The sequence below is a fragment of the Protomyctophum bolini genome, assembly GCF_963924005.1.
Source record: "Protomyctophum bolini genome assembly, chromosome: 13".
NCBI classification, from domain to species: Eukaryota; Metazoa; Chordata; class Actinopteri; order Myctophiformes; family Myctophidae; genus Protomyctophum; species Protomyctophum bolini.
Window position 1 is genome coordinate 37,117,551 of NC_137874.1, and position 21,951 is coordinate 37,139,501.

At 42.2% G+C, this 21,951-nt stretch overlaps 1 protein-coding gene across 2 annotated transcripts in view; it reads left to right on the forward strand.

Moving 5' to 3' along the window:
- nlgn2b (neuroligin 2b) overlaps positions 1 to 21,951 on the forward strand; it is a gene marked incomplete at both ends in the record, with an annotated part of 39,420 nt that overhangs the window by 12,987 nt on the left and 4,482 nt on the right. For both annotated transcript variants that reach the window (XM_080779740.1, XM_080779741.1), the window contains 2 exons: positions 4,621 to 4,770; positions 18,714 to 18,899. In XM_080779740.1, the coding sequence (XP_080635866.1) occupies positions 4,621 to 4,770; positions 18,714 to 18,899 (336 nt within the window). The remainder of the gene's footprint in view (positions 1 to 4,620; positions 4,771 to 18,713; positions 18,900 to 21,951) is intronic.

A 21,951-nucleotide genomic window follows, 5' to 3' on the forward strand; every position in this document is an offset into this window, starting at 1 on the left:
TCAGACCAGTGTGTGTCCCAGTGGAAACCTCGTATGAATCTGATCTCAGGTCCGAATGGGATAAGGACAAATGGGAGGGTAGGGAGGGTGAAGCCACATTTCATATGCTTTGATATATACGTCTGCGTCACGACGAAAATAGCCTGTCTACAAACTCACGGCGCTTTGAGTTTTGCGTGAGCTTGTAAATCGGCTTTTTTTCAACGTGTGACATGCCTGAGACAGAGGGGTAGGAAAATAGTCTGAATGAAGACAAGGGCATGATGAAGTGACATTTATAGAGCGAGGGAGAGAGAGAGAGAGAGAGAGAGAGAGAGAGAGAGAGAGAGAGGGAAGAGTGAGTGGATGGGAGAGTTATAGAGCTTGACCTTTATTCTGAAACCTGTCAGACAGTATAGATCAGGCATAAAACACATAAAACAAACCTGGTTGTTAATTTTAACTCTGAATGTGCAAGAATGGACCTGTATACGCTCAGGATTTCACTGTGAGGGGGACAAAAAGGTTGGAGAACACAGTACTATCATCATCGATGCAAGTAAATAATAATTTCATGAGGCGTTTTGGGGATTTCTTTTGTGCTTGGGATCTTAAATCTAACCCTTCAGATTGTGTCTGCTATGGAGCAGAAAACAAATCACGTTTTGTGTTGGATTGGCTTAGAATTGTTCGACCAGACTTAAAATAGAACTCCATGGGTAAATGACTGAGGGAAACGGAGATGAATGGTGGAGACTAGGGAGAGGCTAGTCCTATCTAGATGAATGGTGGAGACTAGGGAGAGGCTAGTCCTATCTAGATGAATGGTGGAGACTAGGGAGAGGCTAGTCCTATCTAGATGAATGGTGGAGACTAGGGAGAGGCTAGTCCTATCTAGATGAATGGTGGAGACTAGGGAGAGGCTAGTCCTATCTAGATGAATGGTGGAGACTAGGGAGAGGCTAGTCCTATCTAGATGAATGGTGGAGACTAGGGAGAGGCTAGTCCTGTCTAGATGAATGGTGGAGACTAGGGAGAGGCTAGTCCTGTCTAGATGAATGGTGGAGACTAGGGAGAGGCTAGTCCTATCTAGATGAATGGTGGAGTCTAGGGAGAGGCTAGTCCTATCTAGATGAATGGTGGAGACTAGGGAGAGGCTAGTCCTATCTAGATGAATGGTGGAGACTAGGGAGAGGCTAGTCCTATCTAGATGAATGGTGGAGACTAGGGAGAGGCTAGTCCTAGACCTAGATGAATGGTGGAGACTAGGGAGAGGCTAGTCCTATCTAGATGAATGGTGGAGGAGACTAAGGGAGAGGCTAGTCCTATTAAGACTTGATGCATTACATTGAGCAGCGGCAGATATTGAGTAGTATCGGGAGGGGAAGAGAAAGGGGTGAATAATGTGGCAGTGTTGTGAGGCAGACAGGCAAGACAGTGAGGTCCTTGTTGGCCGTATACGGGCCTTGGATTTGGGCTCAGGGCAACCCCTTTCACCCCTCCATCTCCACACGCCTTGTACTGAGCTCCTTCAAGGCAATGTCACCAAACAAGCACTCGGCACTGATAACGAAATTGTAGCCTACGTACATGTACGGTCATGCACAAACGTAAGCAGAGAGACAGGCGGACCGGAGACTTGGTTAGTTTAATTATACCTTACCGCTGCGCATGTATGAAAATAGCACAGGGCTTAAAATACACCACACCCGCCATCACTTTACATTACTTTCTAATTGATGGTTATTAAGCCAGCTGTCTGGTTTAATATGAATCCTTCATGCATGCCCACATGTGAGAGTCAGGAAGCGAGTTATTAGCATCAGGCATAGCGTGTGAACACACACACACACACACACACACACACACACACACACTCACGGACACCTGGCTAAATTAAAACCTTAACGCATATGGCATGCTTATATTGATGCACACATGGATAGGTAGGTACAGTACACACGCACTCAACTTACTTACATGATATTACGTCTTTTTAGTGTGCAATATACACAGCTGATCAGAGTCATGTGCAAATATTAAAACTCATGTCACACCTTTTGTGTTGTCATACTCATTGTCGTTTCAGTTTGAGTACATGGACAGTTTTAGTAAAATTATGCTTCTAATGACATATATGACAGCATGTTATTCTTATATAATAACCTTATGTTTCGGTGGCAATATGATTTGTCACCGATTCATTGTGCATGGTGGAATAACTTGTATGCATGAATCCACACGAATGCATAGACATTGCTATAGGTGCATGCCACCAACCCCCCCACACGCGCGCACACACACCACACACACACACACACACACACACACACACACACACACACACACACACACACACACACCTTTACACATGACATTACAATTACAACACATATAACTCGATGAGATAAGAACAATCTCTCCAAATGCATCTCTCGGGTTGGGTGACACACTCCAAACCTCCATTGCTTTTTCTGTGCCCCTCTCTCTCCTGTGCATCATGAGCCCTCGTTGATTTCCCACAGGGGATGTAAACACGTTCAATTATTCCAGCATTACCAGGCCAGCACAGAGGTGTGACATGTCGCTGTTGGGCTGTCATGACAACACTCACACGCCTCCAAGGCAGCTCCCTGCTGCCCGTGTCTGGAGAGCAGAGAGTTTTGGGGGGCTCTATAGCCCGGACAGAGGTCCTCGGCTTCCATTTCAACAGCAGTGTGTCACTACGACGCACTGACACCGTGGAGAGATGAGGTCACCATCTCTGATATACTGGGCTTTCTATAGGGGAGTGCATTCTCACCAGGGATTTTGGTTGTGTGTGTGTGTGTGTGTGTGTGTGTGTGTGTGTGTGTGTGTGTGTGTGTGTGTGTGTGTGTGCGTGTGCGTGTGCGCATCCGTGCTTGTGTGTGCGCGCGTGTGTGCGTGTGTGTGTGTGTGTGTGCATGCAAGGTATATAATGTTGCTGTCAGGTAGAAACCCTGTATGTCCAAAAGCATTACTTTTGCGGAAATGGTCAAAAAAAAAGAAACGAAAAAGAAACATAACGTGCGTTCCATCTGTGGATGTAATGTAGTTATGATTTAGTCACAAGCTCTTGTTAATACTTTTCATTGGTTGAATATTTATAAAGCACACATAAACCTGACCACTTTGAACCTTGTCGTCCCGATTTTGGGTATATGTCATTAAAGTGATGCGTTGTGAGCTTATAGATTGTCTATTTTCCCTACTTCAGCATGACATTGTCATAATTCAAATTAAAATAGGGCAATCATTTCTGGAAAAAAAAGATATGGAGAGATACAGTGCAAGGTTTTTGCCTCACTGCGACAATATGCTTTCTCGTTTTCTTTTGTGTGTGTGTGTGTGTGTGTGTGCGCGCGCGTGCGTCTGCGTGTGTGTGCGTGTGTGTGCGTGTGCGCATGTGTTTCCACATGTACGCGTGTCTACCTGTGAGTGATGCACCCCAGTGCATTTGTAACCTGAGATTCAGGTGGTGATGCGGGCGGACGTGCAAGTACGTGAGTGGAATTTGTTACCACGGCAACAGGCGGCGAGTGAGTCGGTGCAACGGAATGGCTGGTGCAGTTCTATTAGAGAGAGGCAGTTTCCATAGCGACTCGGCGTCGCAGCTGCCTATGCAAGAGTGTGTGTGTGTGTGTGTGTGTGTGTGTGTGTGTGTGTGTATGTGGCGATGCGTGAATACGGCACGAATCCCTGTGTGAATGTCGCCGTTCATGAACCCTGCTACGTATGACCCGCAATGTAACGTTTGATTGAATCTAATTCCTGCTATCTCACGTCATGTCTCATCCTCCTCCTCCTCTGCTGGCTGGCTCTTTTTTAATTCCTTTCTCTCTGTCCTGTCCCCCCCCCCCCCCCCCCTCTCCCTGTCTCTCTGTCTCTCTCTCTCTCTTGTCTCCGAGTGCCAAAGCTCATCAGGGCTAAACAGATGCTATGGCTGTTATTTATGTTTCCACTTGGTCTGGCGTTCACACGAATTATCCACAGCCCTGCACAGCGCAGACGTGCAGCCTAACTGGGCTTCTCTGGCAGCTCAGCCTCTCGTAGCCTTATGGAAGACACACAGATCATACCACATACAACCGAGGGGGGGGGGGGGGGGGGTCACGAGCTCACAGAGCGTACCATAGCAACACTCTGATGGGTGGGCACGAGGTTTCAGTGCCAATAACAGAGGGCGTGCAGGGACTGACTACACCATTTGCTCCACGCACAGAGGGACCGGCGGGAGCTGGGGGAATGTACCATCGCAGCACAGTCACAGGAACGAGGACAGTATCGCAGACGGAATTGAAATGTATAGAGGACGGGCCCGTTGGGACAGACGCATACATGCATATACACAACATGCTGCTTCTGGCCTCGAGTCTTCCAAGGCATCCTCCTCCCTGGCCTCTATACGTGTGCTCATCAATGTCAGTGAGAGCAAGTTTGAATGAGAATACCGCATGCAGTTCTCTTCCAACCTGCCATGTTAGTGCTCTCCCGCAGATACCCAGCCTGGCGCCTCACATATAGATGACTACATAGTACATGTATGATCTTGTCTAGGTAGAATTTACATAATGTCTATATATATAAATGACTATGTGTCTGTGTCTCTTGGTCATGCAGACATCCGGGACAGGCGTAAGAAGCCAGTGATGCTGTTCATCCATGGAGGCTCCTACATGGAGGGCTCAGGGAATATGTTTGACGCCAGTGTCCTCGCCGCCTATGGAAATGTCGTTGTGGTCACCATGAACTATCGCCTCGGAGTGCTCGGTAAGTTCAGTCATTATATTCCATCACGTTCTGCTGGGAGCCTAGAACACAGAGGCCCCAATTGACATTGAACACATTGCCATAACCACAGCATGCAAGGCTTTTGACACATCAAATTCACCATTCAGACATGGCAAGTTAGTAGTAATAAATAATAGTATGTTTGATTTTAACTGTGTGCCTTTTAAACCCAATTTTATACCCCTCGGACCCTCTGTGATAAACACACCCAATTTCAAGAGAGAGAGACAGACAGACAGACAGACAGACAGACAGACAGACAGACAGACAGAGCTCAGGGGCGAGTATCGGCAGGGGATGAACATAATAGTTGACTTTGCACGCACGAGTACAACTTCATAAACACAAATGAAATATCACAATTCACAGATAAGTGGATTAGATCATTATTTCCTCTACAGTTTGTTAATAGCTTTTGGAAGAGTTTTGCGAGCAATCACACAATATCACCAGGCCTATTGCACATCATTAGCCTGTGTGCCCCAGGTACTGTGGACAGATAGCATTATCATTATGCATTATTACATTCTTCAAATTATGTTGAGGCCTCCACACCCTCATTGAACTCTCATGAATCTTGAGTTAACTTCTCTGTTGTCAATTTACTAGCATTGTACTCTTTGTTTAGGAATGCATTAAAGCACTCAAGCAAGCCTTCTAAATAATTCCATGTCCATTTAGTGATACATTTCTTTTCCCCCGGAGTCCCACTATTGTCGTGTCGTATTTTGATTGCCTACTTTTATTCCCCGCACATAACATATGTTTGACGCAGCAGTTAATACCTTTGATGTGTGTTTGACAATTACAAGCTTGGAGATGTGTCTGTGTGATGTTTCTGGTGTGTTGTCAGGATACCTCATGACATGAGCACACCGTACACAGCAAATGTATCGTTATCGAGGTAACATGCACAATATCAATATCGCAAAAAGGCAACAGTATCGTGTTATAGATATATCATCGATATATCGTCCACTTCTAAAGCCAGCAACATCGCTCTGTTTTAGCCTGTGCCCCTCAGAAAATAAACCACTAGTCCATTTCTCCCTCTGTCATGCTCCTGTTGGTGTGTGTGTGTGTGTGTGTGTGTGTGTGTGTGTGTGTGTGTGTGTGTGTGTGTGGTCCAGTGCTTTAGCAAACTCACACTGCACACTGAATAATGGTTCGTTTTCAATGTTTCAACACTTGATATATGACATTTTAACAGTAATATCGCATATTCCATCGATATCGTAATATTTGGCATAAATACAGAGACATGACATTTTTACCATTATCATACCTAATTACAACGAACCCTCTGGACTTTGCAGTGTGTACTGTATATACATGTACTGTATTAGTCCTGCAAGTGTACGCTGAACCTTGTGAATGCATATCCAGCCCTTGAACCAATGGCAATCAGTTGGAGTTGGCTGTTCACAAAGGATGGCACTTTTTTTGTTTTTTTAGAGCTATTTGCGTACAGTCGATTGGCAGTCGCCAGGCTGGGTATCGTGTTTATTGCAACATGCCTGTTTCAACATGTGAGAGCATTGATAAACAGAAATGGGAGCGCTTTCCAAGGGTGGACGACGTGGCGTGGTAAACAGAGGCGGGTTGCATGATCCAGACTGTTATTGACAGTACCCGTGGATGACAGAGAGACAAGGACAAATTGAGAGTTTGCGGAATGAGTCGCTGCACCTGCAGCTCTGTCGCGCTTGATTTGCACTTGTTACATGGTGCTTAATCATGTGTCCTGTATGGTTTTCGACAGCTGTCAGACAAATTGGAAACATTTTGCAGGCTGAGCACACCGGTGTACACCAAAGAATCCAGAGAGTTGAATTAACTCTTGACTGTACAAATGTGTGCGGTCCCGCGAGTACATTTGGTTACAGGATTCTACTGTGTGTGAAGAACGTTCTATGATATGTTGTAGGTGCATTATAACCACATGAACCCTAGTGTCCCTGTTCTGTCATATTTGGTGAACATTCAGTGAAAATAGGTGAACATTCTATGAAAACAGAATCTACTATACGTTGCGACGCATGGGCTTGTTGATTGGCTATTATAAGTTAAGAGATTGTGTACTGCAGACTAGAGGGGGGGAAAGGAGGAGGCCAAGTACAGACCCCAGAGTGACACAAAGTGCATAGGGTTTAAGTGGTTATTAATAAATACATTTCCTTTTTATTCTTGCATAGTGAATAATAGACAAACGTTTCGGCTATCCAGCCTTCAACAGTGTCTAGATAGCCGAAACGTTTGTCTATTATTCACTAAGCAAGAATAAAATAAAAACGAAAGCAGTTTTTGGTGTTATTTCTATTACATGATTTGAACGGGTAAAGCACCATGAGTCAGAGCGCGGTGGTCACAAAGAAAAGTGACTTAATATTTAATTCCCTTGTTTGTCTGTTGTGTGTTTGTTTACACACAGAAGGGGAGGGGGGGGAGAATGTTTCGTGTGCACATGTGAATTCTAATGTATTTATGAGACATGTACCGTACATGCAGACTACTGTATGTGAAACAATAATCAAAACGTGTAAAGCACGGACAGAGATACAGTATAACGTGCCCCTACTTAGTGGTTATGAGAGATGACGCAGTGTCCTCAATTCCTGTAACACTTTTGGAAAATGTTTGATACGTGGGCGAATAGACTGTGCCCCCCCCCTTTCTCTCTCCCCTTTGCTTTCCCTCAGATATGCTTCACGTAAATGGGTTACTGTACTAAGGCGATTATCTGTGTGTGTGTGTGTGTGTGTGTGTGTGTGTGTGTGTGTGTGTGTGTGTGTGTGTGTGTGTGTGTGTGTGTGTGTGTGCGCGTGCGTGCGTGCGCACATTTGTTCATGTTCACACCAGTTTGTCCTTTGTACACGTGAAAGCATGTGTATATGTACAGATCCATTCCATATGTGTAGAGTAATATACTGTAGTGCCATCTCAGTCAGCAATGCTTCGCAACCCCCAATGTGAATTAGAATAAAAATGGTAACTACAAGGGCTCCAAAATGTAATTATAATTATTATTCTATGTACTTACACACACACACTCTACGAACCCTGTGCCTTTAAGAGAGGAATATAGGGGGTTAGGAAAGAGAGAAGAGAAAGGAGGGAGACTTGTGAGAACAGTAGAATCACAGAGAGAGAGAGAGAGAAGGGGGGGAGAAACAGAAGGGGGAGATGGGAACGGTCTAAAAATAAACCATCAGAAGTGCTTTTCAAATCGGCAGTGATGCAAAGTATTCATTGAAACATATTAACGCAATGTGGCCACAACACCTTACACAATCCCATTGCGCTGGATCTTCATAAAGGTTTTCAACAACCCTAATAATGTTTGTGGAGTAAAGTGGATGAATGAAGAGACATCTTTACAATGTTTGCTGTTGGTGACGACTTAAGATTACTCTTGTGCTCACCTCTACTACCATCTTGCCCCAGGTCTAGAGAGTCTTGTGTTGCACAGCCATCTGTTCAGACTAATTAACTAATTAATGAACTCTGGAGGAAAGGCCCACAATCACTAGGCTGTTCAAGAGCAAGAACATTTCTCACCTCAGGAAGAGAGATGAAACACTTAAACTAATAATGTTTTGCTGTCTCTAGTAATTATCTTTTCTTTTTTTTCTTTTTTTTTAAAGGTAGGCCTACTGGTTTTTGCCTACTGGTTTTGGGTTGTTTTTTTTCTTCCATAAGCTCGGGTTCAATTTGCACATATTCAGATAATTTGTTATCTCAATTGTCTCTGAGTTAAACAATTCAACACACTGTAGAGGTGTGCATAGTTGAGTCATGTTTGATGTTTGCAGCACCCTCTGGTGGACATATTTGTTGGCAAATTGATATACTACAGACAAGTACTAGACCCTTTGCTTTTCAATTTATTTTGGCCTGCTCTGCAGTTCAAATTGCCCTTCTTGCACTGCATGAAAAACGACCCACTCTGCGAGCCATTGAAAAACAAATGCTTCTCTCTTTCTGTCATAATATATAATATTTACTGTGTGGGTAAACCAAAATCATTTTGCTGTTTTGACCGCAGTTAAGAGTGATACGCTGCAGCAAGCAAACCCACATTGTAGGCTACTGTAAGTGATCAATAGTCTTCACTGTGTTCTGTCTCTTCTTCATTGCCCCATGACTTTCATTTACACTTCACTGTGTCTAAAAAAGGATGGATGAATGGATACAGTAGATGGTTAGAGATTAGATATAATTTGTGCAAACTAAGTCAAAATATTTTTTAATGCTGTAGTTGGCAAGCTACCCAAAACATCACAGCCATGCAGAGCGGTAAACGTACGTACGCTACACTCATGGAAGGCTGATCAAAGTTGACTGTGGATCTAATCTAATTTCATTCTGGGTGACATTATGCCAAAACTGCCTCTAAAGCTAAATTAGTGTTCCTTTCTCACAGAGAAATCTGTCTTCTAGTGTGAACTGTAGCTGTAGTCAAATTCAGAAAGGTATAATTGAACTGCCCACACAACTTAATGCTTTAGCTGTCTCTGAAGCTGATTTACGAATGTCTTCGGGCTGTTTGAATGGCTGTGAATTTGCTACAGATTATTTTATTGATTGAACTGAACCTGGTTTCAGTTTGCAAGTCATTCATGAGGATGTTAGGCATGTTGGGAAGCAGTTTCACTGCAAGTAAGTTTCATTGATGTCACATATTATTTGTAATCATTTTAGACAAATACTGTAGCTACTGCTAGTGGTCTGATGTAAGGAATAGCAATAGCTAGATTCCCATGGATCTACCCAAAATAAATCACATTAAGAAAGTTAACAATTAGAAATTCAGCACAATTAACACATACTGGACCTGCTAGACTCAGTACGGCCCTACTACTTGTGCAAGATTATTGTTGTTTTTGCTCTTCCAAATGGACCTACTTTTAGATTATACCAGTGTCAGTCTACCTCATGTGGATTGTGGTCGAAATGCACTGACATTTTGCACCTTAAGCTCATGTACGACTGTCTGACTTTGTATTTTTTGTGTTTTTCTAGCACCTTAACTAACTAATCTAATTAACTATCTATATCATGCACACACAGTATACATCTGCTGCTATGCTCGAGCACCTTCATATCTTATCTCAGGTACTATGTGTAAATATAATCCAACACCTGGATTTCAGCAATTATGAAAAATAATTGATTTTGATTTTAAAACAATAGCCGCTATGCGCTATGTACTGTTGTACAAACAAAGTATAGGGGCTGTGGTTAATTGTGGTTAATCAGACTTATTTTTGCCCAAAATAGGGATGTCAGGACTAACGTTGTTAAAAAGATTTCACCCCATCCCCCCAGAAAATCAAACCTGAATATGAAGATGTATAGACACACAAAGGCACAAAGCATTGCATGCCACAGTAACTCCACATGTCCAGTCTTATCACCATCCAGTGGTCAATTACTGAACAGGAGCTGTGTGGAATGTTTTGTTCTTGTGTGGGACAAAAACTAACACATACGATCATAACTATTATCAGTTATGCTGTATTGATTAAAGTGACTAATCACTAAAAACTAACAAATATGATCATAACTATTATCAGTTATGCTGTATTGATTAAAGTGACTAATCACTAAAAACTAACAAATATGATCATAACTATTTTCAGTTATGTTGTATGGATTAAAGTGACTGAATCACTCTCAAACATTTCAGATCAAGATCTAAAAGAGAGACATTATTTTCCCCGGGAAAATAGTAGATCTACAAGCACACAATGTGTCGCTTGTAGATTTAGTTTTAATTTTATTATTATTATTATTTATGGAATTTATTAGATTTTTTTTAATGAATCTGGGGTCAATGTAGGAAAAGATTATTTTTATTTTATTTGTATGAGTAGTACTCATGACCCATAAAAACTGGTCCGTGACCCACAAATGGGTCTCGGCCCACTGTGGATTAGACCATCTGAATGTACCGATGACGCCTTTTCTCTTTAATCAATTATTATCATCACCTCAAAATGCACTTCATGACATCCAGGATTTATATACAGTATGCGTGGCCAACACAGGCAACATGTGGCTGTATTTCTCTGCCTGTCTGCCTGCTTTTCATTGCATATGATTAATGAGTATAGCTTGGTATTCCATTATTTCAAAGGTATTGTACTGTCTACACAATGCAAAGCCAGAGATAATCACAACCTCATTATACTCTCTTTGCTAACTGATAGGTATATTATGTCTATCCATATACCCTCAGTAACTGACATGTGTACACAGATGTTATACATTAGGATGTTTGGAGATATTTTTTTATAGAAACTAAATGTGTCTAACCAGCAGGTTTGGTTGATCAAATCTTCATTTAATTTCATTATTGTGCACTTGGTAACTAGTTTTAACTTTTTACCATGGTGTTCATACGGGCATAAGTTTTTCAAAAGTCATCGCAAACGAGTTGGCACCATAGGCATTTAAAATGAAAGAACTTAAAAAGAAAACCTGTGGGATACTTCTAAGCTAGTCTGAAATCTCTAAACGGTCAACAGACATTGATGAGACAAACAATCAGCTAAGGTGAGCTAGCTTTGAAAGTACTGTATACAGCCTCTCATCAAATTACAGTACATTGAAGGTTTTCTAAAAAATTATAATGTTTAATATGTCGTGTGTCAACAGTGTCATATACCTCTATCTCTGCTAAGGGGTCCTTGGCATACCTGGGACTGAGAAGCTTTGTCTTAACTTTCAAACGTGCTCTGAAAGGGGCAGGGGATTTTAAAGGAAATGATGTCCTTAAAATTCAATGCACAGCGACTGTCATGCTCAATGACAATTTGTGGGAAGCTTGCATAAAATAATTTCACCCACTCGTTTATGGTTGTTGTAAACAATGCAGACAGTTTCATTCATCTCAATACTTTAATTAACTTCACTGCCGATGTGGTCACCTCCTCATTCTGCATGTTCTGCGATGAGTTTGATGAACATTTACAGGTTTAACCACATAGGCCTGATTTATACTCCATTGTATGATGGTGTTGCACAGTGAAAATGGTAAATACTGTGGCTGCTCTTTCTTTCTTTCTTTCTTGCTTTTCAAAATCTTTTTATTTTCGTTTTATAACAATATGGGTGTCAAGTCACAGATTCATAGAAAAAATAAAATATCAGATTTTAGTATCAGTGACTGAGGTAAACAAACGTACTGTATGAATCACAGAGATTGTGGGCAGACAGAATGAAAAGACTGTTATTGTGCAAAACATGCCCCTTCAAGACAAAAGATAAACATTTCCTCCCCTTCCTTTCTTTCTTTCTTTCTTTCTTTCTTTCTTTCTTTCTTTCTTTCTTTCTTTCTTTCTTTCTTTCTTTCTTTCTACATATAATGACATGCCCAAACACCAACATAGGGATGCTAGGTTGAAAGTGATTTCAATGAAATTAGCTTTGGGATGATTTTTAATCACTCCTTATCACGTATCTCTTTTTCACCGTAACACTTTTCTTTGATGTAACACCACTCAAACTTCTCCCCATTAAACGCTTTGACTTACAGTAGATTCTGCTTCACTTGTCACTCGCCAGCATTAAATTAATGTAGGTCAGAGCATTTCTTTACTGTTGCCTACCGTGTGTCTGTTCACATGAGGCCACACCGGTCATTTGTAAATCAAACAAATAATAACAGCAAACGTTTGTCAAATGGCAAAACAATGTGATTAAAGAAATAATATATATTTTGGCTCATGATATCATTATGACCATCGTAGGCCTGTGTCTGAAGGCCTGTAAGCCCGAAGCAGCCTTAGTTGTAGCCACCACTCTGACTGATCTCAGTGTTCATTGGTTTGAGTTCTGGTCCAGTAAAACAATATAGATTTCCATTCAGAAACAAGTGAAGCAGAGCAATAGGCCTGGAGACAGCGGAGCAGGACAGGATGAGGGGTTTACCCTTCTTCAATAGTAGACTCTATTTTCTTATTATTCTTTTTCTTATTCTAATTCTTCTTGTTACTGTACTGTATAATATGCATAGCAGACATCAGCTAAATAAAATATAATTAGTAGGTGTGGAGAAAATTACACGTAGCTGTAGAAGAATAATTTATTATGCAGCTTTTCTTTTAATTTAATTTATACAAATGCTATCCTGACTGATCACTCTTCTCCAAGACGTAAATACATACATCTATCAAATTGAGCTCAGTTGATTGTTCACATTTCTTCCGTTCACTTTGACCCACTCACTTCCTCTTCTTCATCCTATTATCTTCACTTTGAGGTTGAAGACTCCTCACTTCCTTGGCTGTTACCTAAAGCAAGTGTTGAATATGCATGAGTTCAGCCTCATAATAAACTGCTGCTCTCAGCACTAAAGTCAGCAGGAACCCAAACTCAGCAGATGGAGAGAAAGCAAACTTATACTGAGAGAGTGCAGAGAAGAGGAGAGGGAACTTCTTTGACTTTAATATCTTCAATGTTGGCAGACGAGCCAAATTTCTTCATGTTATCCTCACAAAATTGAACTACAGTACACATAATGCAAGCTCGTGCTAGTGTAACAGAGTAGCTTCGCTTCCTACAGTATGCACGATACTGTGATATTCTATATCTGGTGCTATATAAAATAAATATATATAACGAAAGAAACATTGCATGGATGCACCATGGGACGTAGCCTCAGGGATGTTGTATCCCAAGGTCATCAGGGTTTTTAATTTCACCCTCACTTTTACACCTATAAACAGTAAACTTAAATTTGAAGAAGACAAATGGGTTGGAATGATGTGTTTTACACTAGCACGCTGATTCTTAATGACAACTGACTTTGTATGCATTTAACTGTATTATGCAAGTGCTTTTGGGAGTCTCTCATTTTGCCTGAAGACAATTGACAATGAAAAGACTGTTTCCCAGACAGCTTGGCTGGGCAGCTGTGGATGGAATCACTGTTGTGACTCTGGATTATATGCACCCATTGCCATTCATACACCGATGGCAGAGGAAACCATCCAAGGCACCAACCTGCACATCGGGAGCAATTAGGGGTTCAGCGTCTTGCTCAAGGACACTTCGACACCAACTCTGGGGGAGCCTGAGATCGAACTGGGTTCCCATCCCATCATCACTGTCGCCCCTAGTTTGAGAGAGTTGAGTTGGTTTAGCCAATCGCTTGCCTCCCCCTGGGATGACAAGGATCATCTCACTCATGTCTCACTACATCATTTGGTCAGGTGGCCAGTTTCACAAAACAAGCAAATATAAAGAACAACAACAAATTGATGAAAGCATCTACTCCCACCCCAATGAAGGCAATGTTTTTCCATCCATACAACACTTTAGTCCATACAAGACATCTTGAAATCTGCTGGCTGAAACCATGTGTATTTTGTCATACTCCACCTTACTGACTGTTTTGCAGATTGCAATAATGAATCCCTCTGATTTTGGTGGCCCCATGGCCTTTCACATCATTCCTCCTACAGCGATACCCCCTTCCAAATTAGCCACTAGTGTGGCAATTGTGTTTGCCACACTAGCAAGAACGTGGCATTCTAATGCATCATTTATAATCATCATAATGAGAGTGTCATGTGCCAAAAATCCTACAATCTACAAGCTTGTAGAATGCACAACAAAGTATAAATCAGGCTTAAGGATGGCAATGTCAGTCGGATGAAACCACTTTCATCTATAATATATTATACAGAACAGAACATCACAATGTGATATTGTGCAGGTGATAAGGTCAGCCAAACAGCATACATACAGCTTCACAGTACAGTGCAGCACTAGGCCTACTCAGCAACAAAAGTTGTCTTACCGTGAGGTTGGACAACACGGGCTCGATGGCCTCTGCTGATTTAGCTGACCAATGGCCTTTCCTCTAATGCCACCCTTAGGCCAATTTTTCTAATTGCACAAACACAATATCTCAGTATTTAATGGGCAGATTGCCATGAAACGTAATGTACTCAACAAGGTCTAACCATATTGATTTTGGTGAACCCGTGGCCAGAATCTTGCCTTTTGAGATGTTATTTCATAATTGGATTTTTATTCCACACTTGTGCAGTGACACATCACATAAATACATGTTATACATAAGTACATTGTACATACACGTTAGTCAGTGCTTTCTTGTTTTTGTTTGTTTGTTTGTTGTTTTTGGTTTGTTTTATTCCCTCCAGTTTTCCCCCTATTCCCAAATAACCCCCCCTCCCTCACACACACACACACACACACACACACACACACACACACACACACACACACACACACACACACACACACACACACACACACACACGCACACACACTTCCCACCCAAATCTGCACCCTCAAATTCAGGCTGGATTAATTTATAATCCTTTTGAGAAAACCTTTGAGAAAATGGAACATTTATGTGTTGTGTGTTCACTCCACTTTCACACAAGTTATCTCTTCACAATGGAATGGACAGATCAGTAGGAAACCTGTCGACAGTTTCCAGTTGGGTGTAAGGAGAAAGTTAAACACTAGCTCTGTACCCAGGCTTTCATTTTTGTTCGCATTCGGCTCAAAAAGAAGTTAAAACACAGACTCGAAGCTGCTAAAACAAACGTCAGGCCGGGGATGCACAGGTAAATTAATAAGTGCACGTCTATTCATATTTATAAATATACCCATAGATATGTAATTAGGATCCACTCTGAATGGGACATGCATATTTTACTGTGAGGCAGAAATATTCCCATGTAAGCTTTGGTGGCAGACACTATGAATATTGTTAAACTAAAGAGGGCAGCCAGTGTTTGATTCTGTGTTAATCAGTCAGTAGTGATTTAGCTGCCTGCCATACAACTTCATGATGCATCTGCCTCCAAAGCCAGAGTCTTTTTCTCTCTGACAGATGTGCACGTCCAATTCACAGTATATCCTATATACAGTAGGTAAGGGAATTACCGTCTCTGAATGGGACAATAATGCACAATACAACATCTGCCTGTGAGGCAGAGTAGGCCTAGTCACACAGACGGCTGTTCCATAAAGTTGCCTGGAATTTACATTTTAATCAACTATGAACAAGGATCAACTTTATTAGTTGTAAATGGTTAAACACAACATCTGCCTGTTAGGCAGAAACACACAGCTACATCAGCTTTGCCGTTAGACGCTGAAGTTATCTAACGGGAAACTAAATCCCTTTGCAATTTGCTACTAGTGTTGCTGACGTCTTGTATGTTTATTGTACTGTATGTCTTAATGTCTTGATGAATTGATTCATGAATACACAGGACCACAATGGAAACAAGTCCTTAGGGCTTTTTGTGTTACCCTTTTAGCACCATTCTATATTCCACTGTACTATTTACTGTACTTTTAGCACCATTCTATATTCCACTGTACTATTTACTGTACTTTTAGCACCATTCTATATTCCACTGTACTATTTGCAAACTGTTCCTGTATCCAATCAATCACTTCTGACTGATGAAGCCGGAATGATTGCTAATGCTAGCAGTTAGTTGCACGGTATTTTTGATTGGCTGAGCCGAGAATGCGGCTTTGTGCCAGGAAGTCAACCCCCTGGGAATAAATTGCTGCTCAGACAGTTGTGCGAGTGGATTAGTTACACTCAAGGTCAAGTGTTGTGTGTCGTGATGTGCTAACAATGGAATAATGCAACAATAAATGTTGTGACGTCACTCCCAAAGAGAGCTAAACATCTTGACCGGGTCTCTTGCAGTGAATGTCAAATGGCCAACTTTGCCGTTTCAGATCAGGGTGAATACCGGTAGGCTAGTTTCACTCTTAACATTTCAGAATTGCACAACAAAATAAATCAGGCTTAAGGATGGCAATGTCAGTGCACTATACTTATTTGAAAACTTTAGTTACTGTAGTTACTTTGTAGATTTTGATTGTTATTACAAAATCACTTCAGACCTATAAAAGTATACTTTGGCAATTTGAAAATGGCCAATTTACAAGCTCACAATGAACCGCAAAGCGACACATTTATAGTTTGTAGATCTGCTATTTTTAAAACGATTCTTATACATTTTAATTTAAAAACTTGTGAAATGGGACATTCTGCATAATAAGTACATTTTAATACTGATACTTTTGTACTTTTACTCAAGTACATTTTGAATTCAGGACTTTTACTTTTTTGAGACTGAAGGCAAAGCTCTCTGTCTACCGAGCAATCTTCGTTCCTACTCTCACCTATGGTCATGAAGTGTTCCTACTCTCACCTATGGTCATGAAGTGTTCCTACTCTCACCTATGGTCATGAAGTGTTCCTACTCTCACCTATGGTCATGAAGTGTTCCTACTCTCACCTATGGTCATGAAGTGTGGGTCATGACCGAAAGAATACGTTTGCCAATACAAGGGGTCGAAATGAGCTTTCTCCGACGGGTGTGCTGGCATCTCCCTTAGAGATAGGGTGAGAAGTTCAGTCACGCGGGAGAGACTCAGAGTAGAGCCGCTGCTCCTTCACCTGGAAAGGAGCCAGCTTAGGTGGTTCGGGCATCTGGTTAGGATGCCTCTCGGGCGTCTCCCTAGGGAGGTCCTCGATGCACGTCCCACCGGGAGGAGACCCCGGGTCAGACCAAGGCGCTGATGGAGGGATTACATCGACTCACTGGCCTTTGAACGTCTCGGGATCGTGTTTCTACATTGCAGTATTGATACTTTTACTTAAGTAAAAAAGACAGGGAATTTTTCCACCACTGCTGTTTCTGTTCCTTTTATCTAGGGTCCAACCTTAGATAGCAGGCAGCCCTGGGGAAAAACTCTAGGAGTTTGAAACACGTTGCTGTGTGTGCTGCATGTTTTGTTTGATGAGCCTTTTTAGTGTTCCCTTGCCTTCAAGGTACAGTTTGTACTGTCGAATGACAATTGAGGAGCTTACTTTTTCATAATGTTTCATTGTTTTGGGCCAGTTCGGAAGTCCTTCTCACAGTTTTTAGACAGGTTTTTAGTACTAGACGGGTGTGCTCATTAGAGCACAAATCTCTGCCAAGAGGCATGTTCTAATAATTGTAGTGATGTATGCAGTTAAATTTCTACCTACAGCCATTCTAAGAGTCGAGCGGCATGCGATTACCATTTGTGCTTCGTCTCTACTGTCTTCCGCACAGAATTCTGTGTGCTGGAAGTGGTTTCCAGCAGTGGGGGCTAGTAGGGGCTGCTACCTAAAGTATTGTTTTCCTTCTTTTTGTGAGCGTCATACAGTATGGAGGTACCGTATGAGGTGCACCACCTCATACCTCCATGATGTGCACTGTTCACAACAAAAGACAGGTTGCGCTATGAAACCTCTTGAGGTTGACTGTATAGAGCCTACCAAAATCTCCCGGAGGGGGCGTTAACATATGTGTCACGTGGTAGCGGCCATACAAGGACAAGCTGAACTTTGAGGAAAAGGAGCGTTACCTCAACAAAATCAAGGATATTGACGGTCTCGACCCCTATGAACACACTGACTGGACAGAGGATGCTTTCGATCTTCTACCACCACTAACGCTCCTTTTCCTCAAAGTTCAGCTTGTCCTTGTAAGGTATGTCGAGGCCGACGTTTTTTCTTTCCATCCTGGTGTTGGCTCACTGTGTTGTCGCCAGGAACGAGCTTGTGGAACTCCCTCTGGTGTTTAAAAATTAGAATGCACACGGATGGTCGCTGACTGTAAACAAACCAGAAAAGCCAGCGAAAATGGCGGCCGCTACCACGTGACACATATGTTAACGCCCCCTCCGGGAGATTTTGGTAGGCCCTATACATTCCTACCAATGACTGGATGCCGTCTTTGTTTGTGGAGTCACACACTGCGTTCAGTCACACATGTTGCCCTCTCCTCTTACTGTTTGCCTTTCTCCATTAGCACACAATTAATATTTTCTCTCTCTCTCTCTCTCTCTCTCTCTCTCTCTTTATCTCTGTTGTGCAGGCTTTCTGAGCACAGGGGACCAGTCGGCTAAGGGGAACTATGGCCTCCTGGACCAGATCCAGGCCCTGCGTTGGCTCAACGAAAACATCGCCAGCTTTGGGGGAGACCCGGAAAGGATCACTATCTTTGGCTCTGGAGCCGGTGCCTCCTGCGTGAACCTCCTCATCCTCTCACACCACTCCGAGGGTATAGTCTTTGAAAACTATGTTTTAACCCATTCTGACCTGAGATCAGATTCATACGAGGTTTCCACTAGGACACACACTAGGTCTGATTAACCCATTCTGACCTGAGATCAGATTCTAAAAAAATGTCAGTCGTTCTTCGATTTTTCAAAAAATAGCAGACCTACAAGCTCGTAGCGCGCCACTCGGTGGCGCGCTATGAGCTTGTAGATCTGCTATTTTTCAATAGCTAAAGCATGACATGATGCTAAACACCAAAATGGGTTCCCGGTCAGAATGGGTTAACTATTATTAGCATTGCCTACATTTATGAATAATCTAATGAAATCTGCACACATTATGCAAATACGGTAGGGATATGATTTATTTAAGCAGGGAGCAAGTACAGCCAGTGAAGTTAGAATGAGGAACACTTGCACTGCCAGATACTGTACCTTATGTCAAGCATGTTATAGACGTAACATAGCCAACAGCAGGGCAAACAGGACCTCATAAGTTCAACTGCAAAATGCAAATTATCGTGTTGTTGGGTGGTAACCTACTACGTATGTCCAAATCTGTTACTTTTCAGCAAATGGAACAAATAACCTGTGTTCCAATGGATCCATATAGTTATTATTCTATCCTATATATTAAAATTGGATAATGGGAGGGCGGGGCGGCCATCCGGTGGGCGGACCTCGGCCACGTCACTCTGACATAACCATAAACCGACCTCGGCCACAACCACTACGGTCACACATAACCATAAACCGACCTCGGCCACAACCACTACGGTCACACATAACCATAAACAAACCCCATATGCCCATATACAGTATAGGCAGGACGCCACAATGACTCAAGACACACATAAACAGTGTCTTTCATGTGACACTGTGATACAGAGTATTAAAATAGGCCATGTTGGATGCTAATCCATAACCTAGGCTATTGTTTAATACTTTTGTCCTTATTATCCTGTCTATGGTCTTATAGTGTTCACAGATTGGCTTGAAATTTAATATGCTCTTAAACTCTTAGCTTTGACATTTTTCGCTCGGCTGTTGGTGATGCAACGTGCTTTGGTTAGCCGTGTCCACTCTTTCCCTTGGACAGCTGGTTGGTTTGTTGGCGTCACTGTGGTCGTCAATCCTGCTACTCCCTGACCGTGAAAGGGTTGACACGAAAGCAGAAGATAACTCGGAAGAATAAACACATATAGGGGAAGCCAGGTTTCTTAACATTGTCTCTGTGCAGCGAGTTCTTGCCTTCACAAACAAACAATTCTCTATGGCTCTACCGATTCGCTGATCGGCCGTGCTCCAATGTGGCTGCATCTCAGGTCTTTATTCTGATCTGTCCTGGCTCCTCCATGCTCGCTCCTACAAGGGTTATGTAAAGTAAGAAAGGACATCATCAGCAGCACGTGATTGTAGATATGATAATTCAAGAATGTCACTAGATTTGAGCTCTGAAACTCACCGAAAATGTAACCTGTTAATCCTGTGTAATGCAGTATATCCACATGATGTTTAACACTAAGTTAACAAGTTGTGACTTTTTTGGATGTCATACAATTTACAATTTACAATTTAGGCATTTAGCAGACGCTCTTAATCCAGAGCGATTTACATTAAGCAAGAACAAAAAAAGCATTTATCATGAAACATGCATAAGCTAAGAAAGTAACAGTGGAATATCTATATAATGAAACTATACATATATGGAGCCAGAAGGGAGAAGAGTTTGGGACGTGTGGAGCGTTGTCCCGGCGTTTTTACTTTTTAGTGAGGGTACTTCCAGCATTACAGCATTATACGTGTTGTCAGTAGATGAGCCAGCACTGTTTTGAGTAGACGGTATGTCATGTTTATCATCAGGTAATGATGGTGGCCAGGGGGTGAAATTTGTTTACTATCTTGTCCCGACTCCCTACCATGTACAAACAATGTCATTGTCTGAACGCTGGTATATTGCTGTGCTGGTGTCTCTTCTAATCTGGTGTACAGACATACTGTAACATAACATATAGTTAACATTTCTGAATATAAGTTACATGGAGCTGTGATGTTATGGAAAGTTGTCTTGTGCGTTTGTTTGACGAGGAGAATTGTAAAGCCCATTGGGGCACTGTCGGTTTCATTAATTCATTGATGATGATGATCTAATGCAGATAGAAGGGTTCCATGATTATGCTGAAGTGGATGGTAAATTATGTACGCGGTAACAGCTGTTTTAACCAATACTTGCAAGAATGTGTCAGTACGGATATGTATGTGCGTGTGGTATAGGGTTAGGACAGGCCTTTAATGAGATCTGTAAATATGGATGTCGGTTAGCAGGAAAGAGACGAGATGAAGAGTGGAGCTCAGCCTGCAGCTCAGAGGATTCTTAATTGATTTCACAGGGAGAGAAGCAGGGGAGGGGCTCATGTAAGATATGCGAGTGTGTGTGTGTGTGTTTGTGTGTGTGTGTGTGGGGGGGGGGGGGGGATTATTAATGACAGAATCTGCAGATGAAAACAGAGGAACAACAAGCCACTTTTCACAACAGTACAGCGGTGTGTGTCTCTCTCTCATTCTCTCTCCCTCGTTGTATTTGTCATTCTCTCTCATTTCCTCCTCATCCAAGACACAGTCACCGAGCTCCCTAGTTGGTGTAAACAGCCAATGCCATGTTGCGGAGATGTCACCGTTTTAGTCGCTGTTGTTTTTCCACTGCAGTTCTGTTTCATATACAACACTGGTGTTTTCAACGATTTCCGGGCTTTAGAAAGCAGCGTGGTATCTGGAACACAGCTCCCTCCATATGTAATACTCCTCCTCCAACACATACATTATTTAAGGCACTCACTCTGGGGAAAAAAAGTGTGTCAGGAGCAGAAAAAACACGAGCTATAAACTAGACGGGGAGAGATCATATGCTGTTTGTGGAAACAATGCTCTATCCATATTCCATGGGGGCAACAACGGCTCAGGCTAGAGAGCACTTGTCTGTGAATCGGAATAATGTTCCCAGTTCGATTCCTGCTTCTCATGACATCGTGTCGTGGAGCAAGGACACTGAATCCC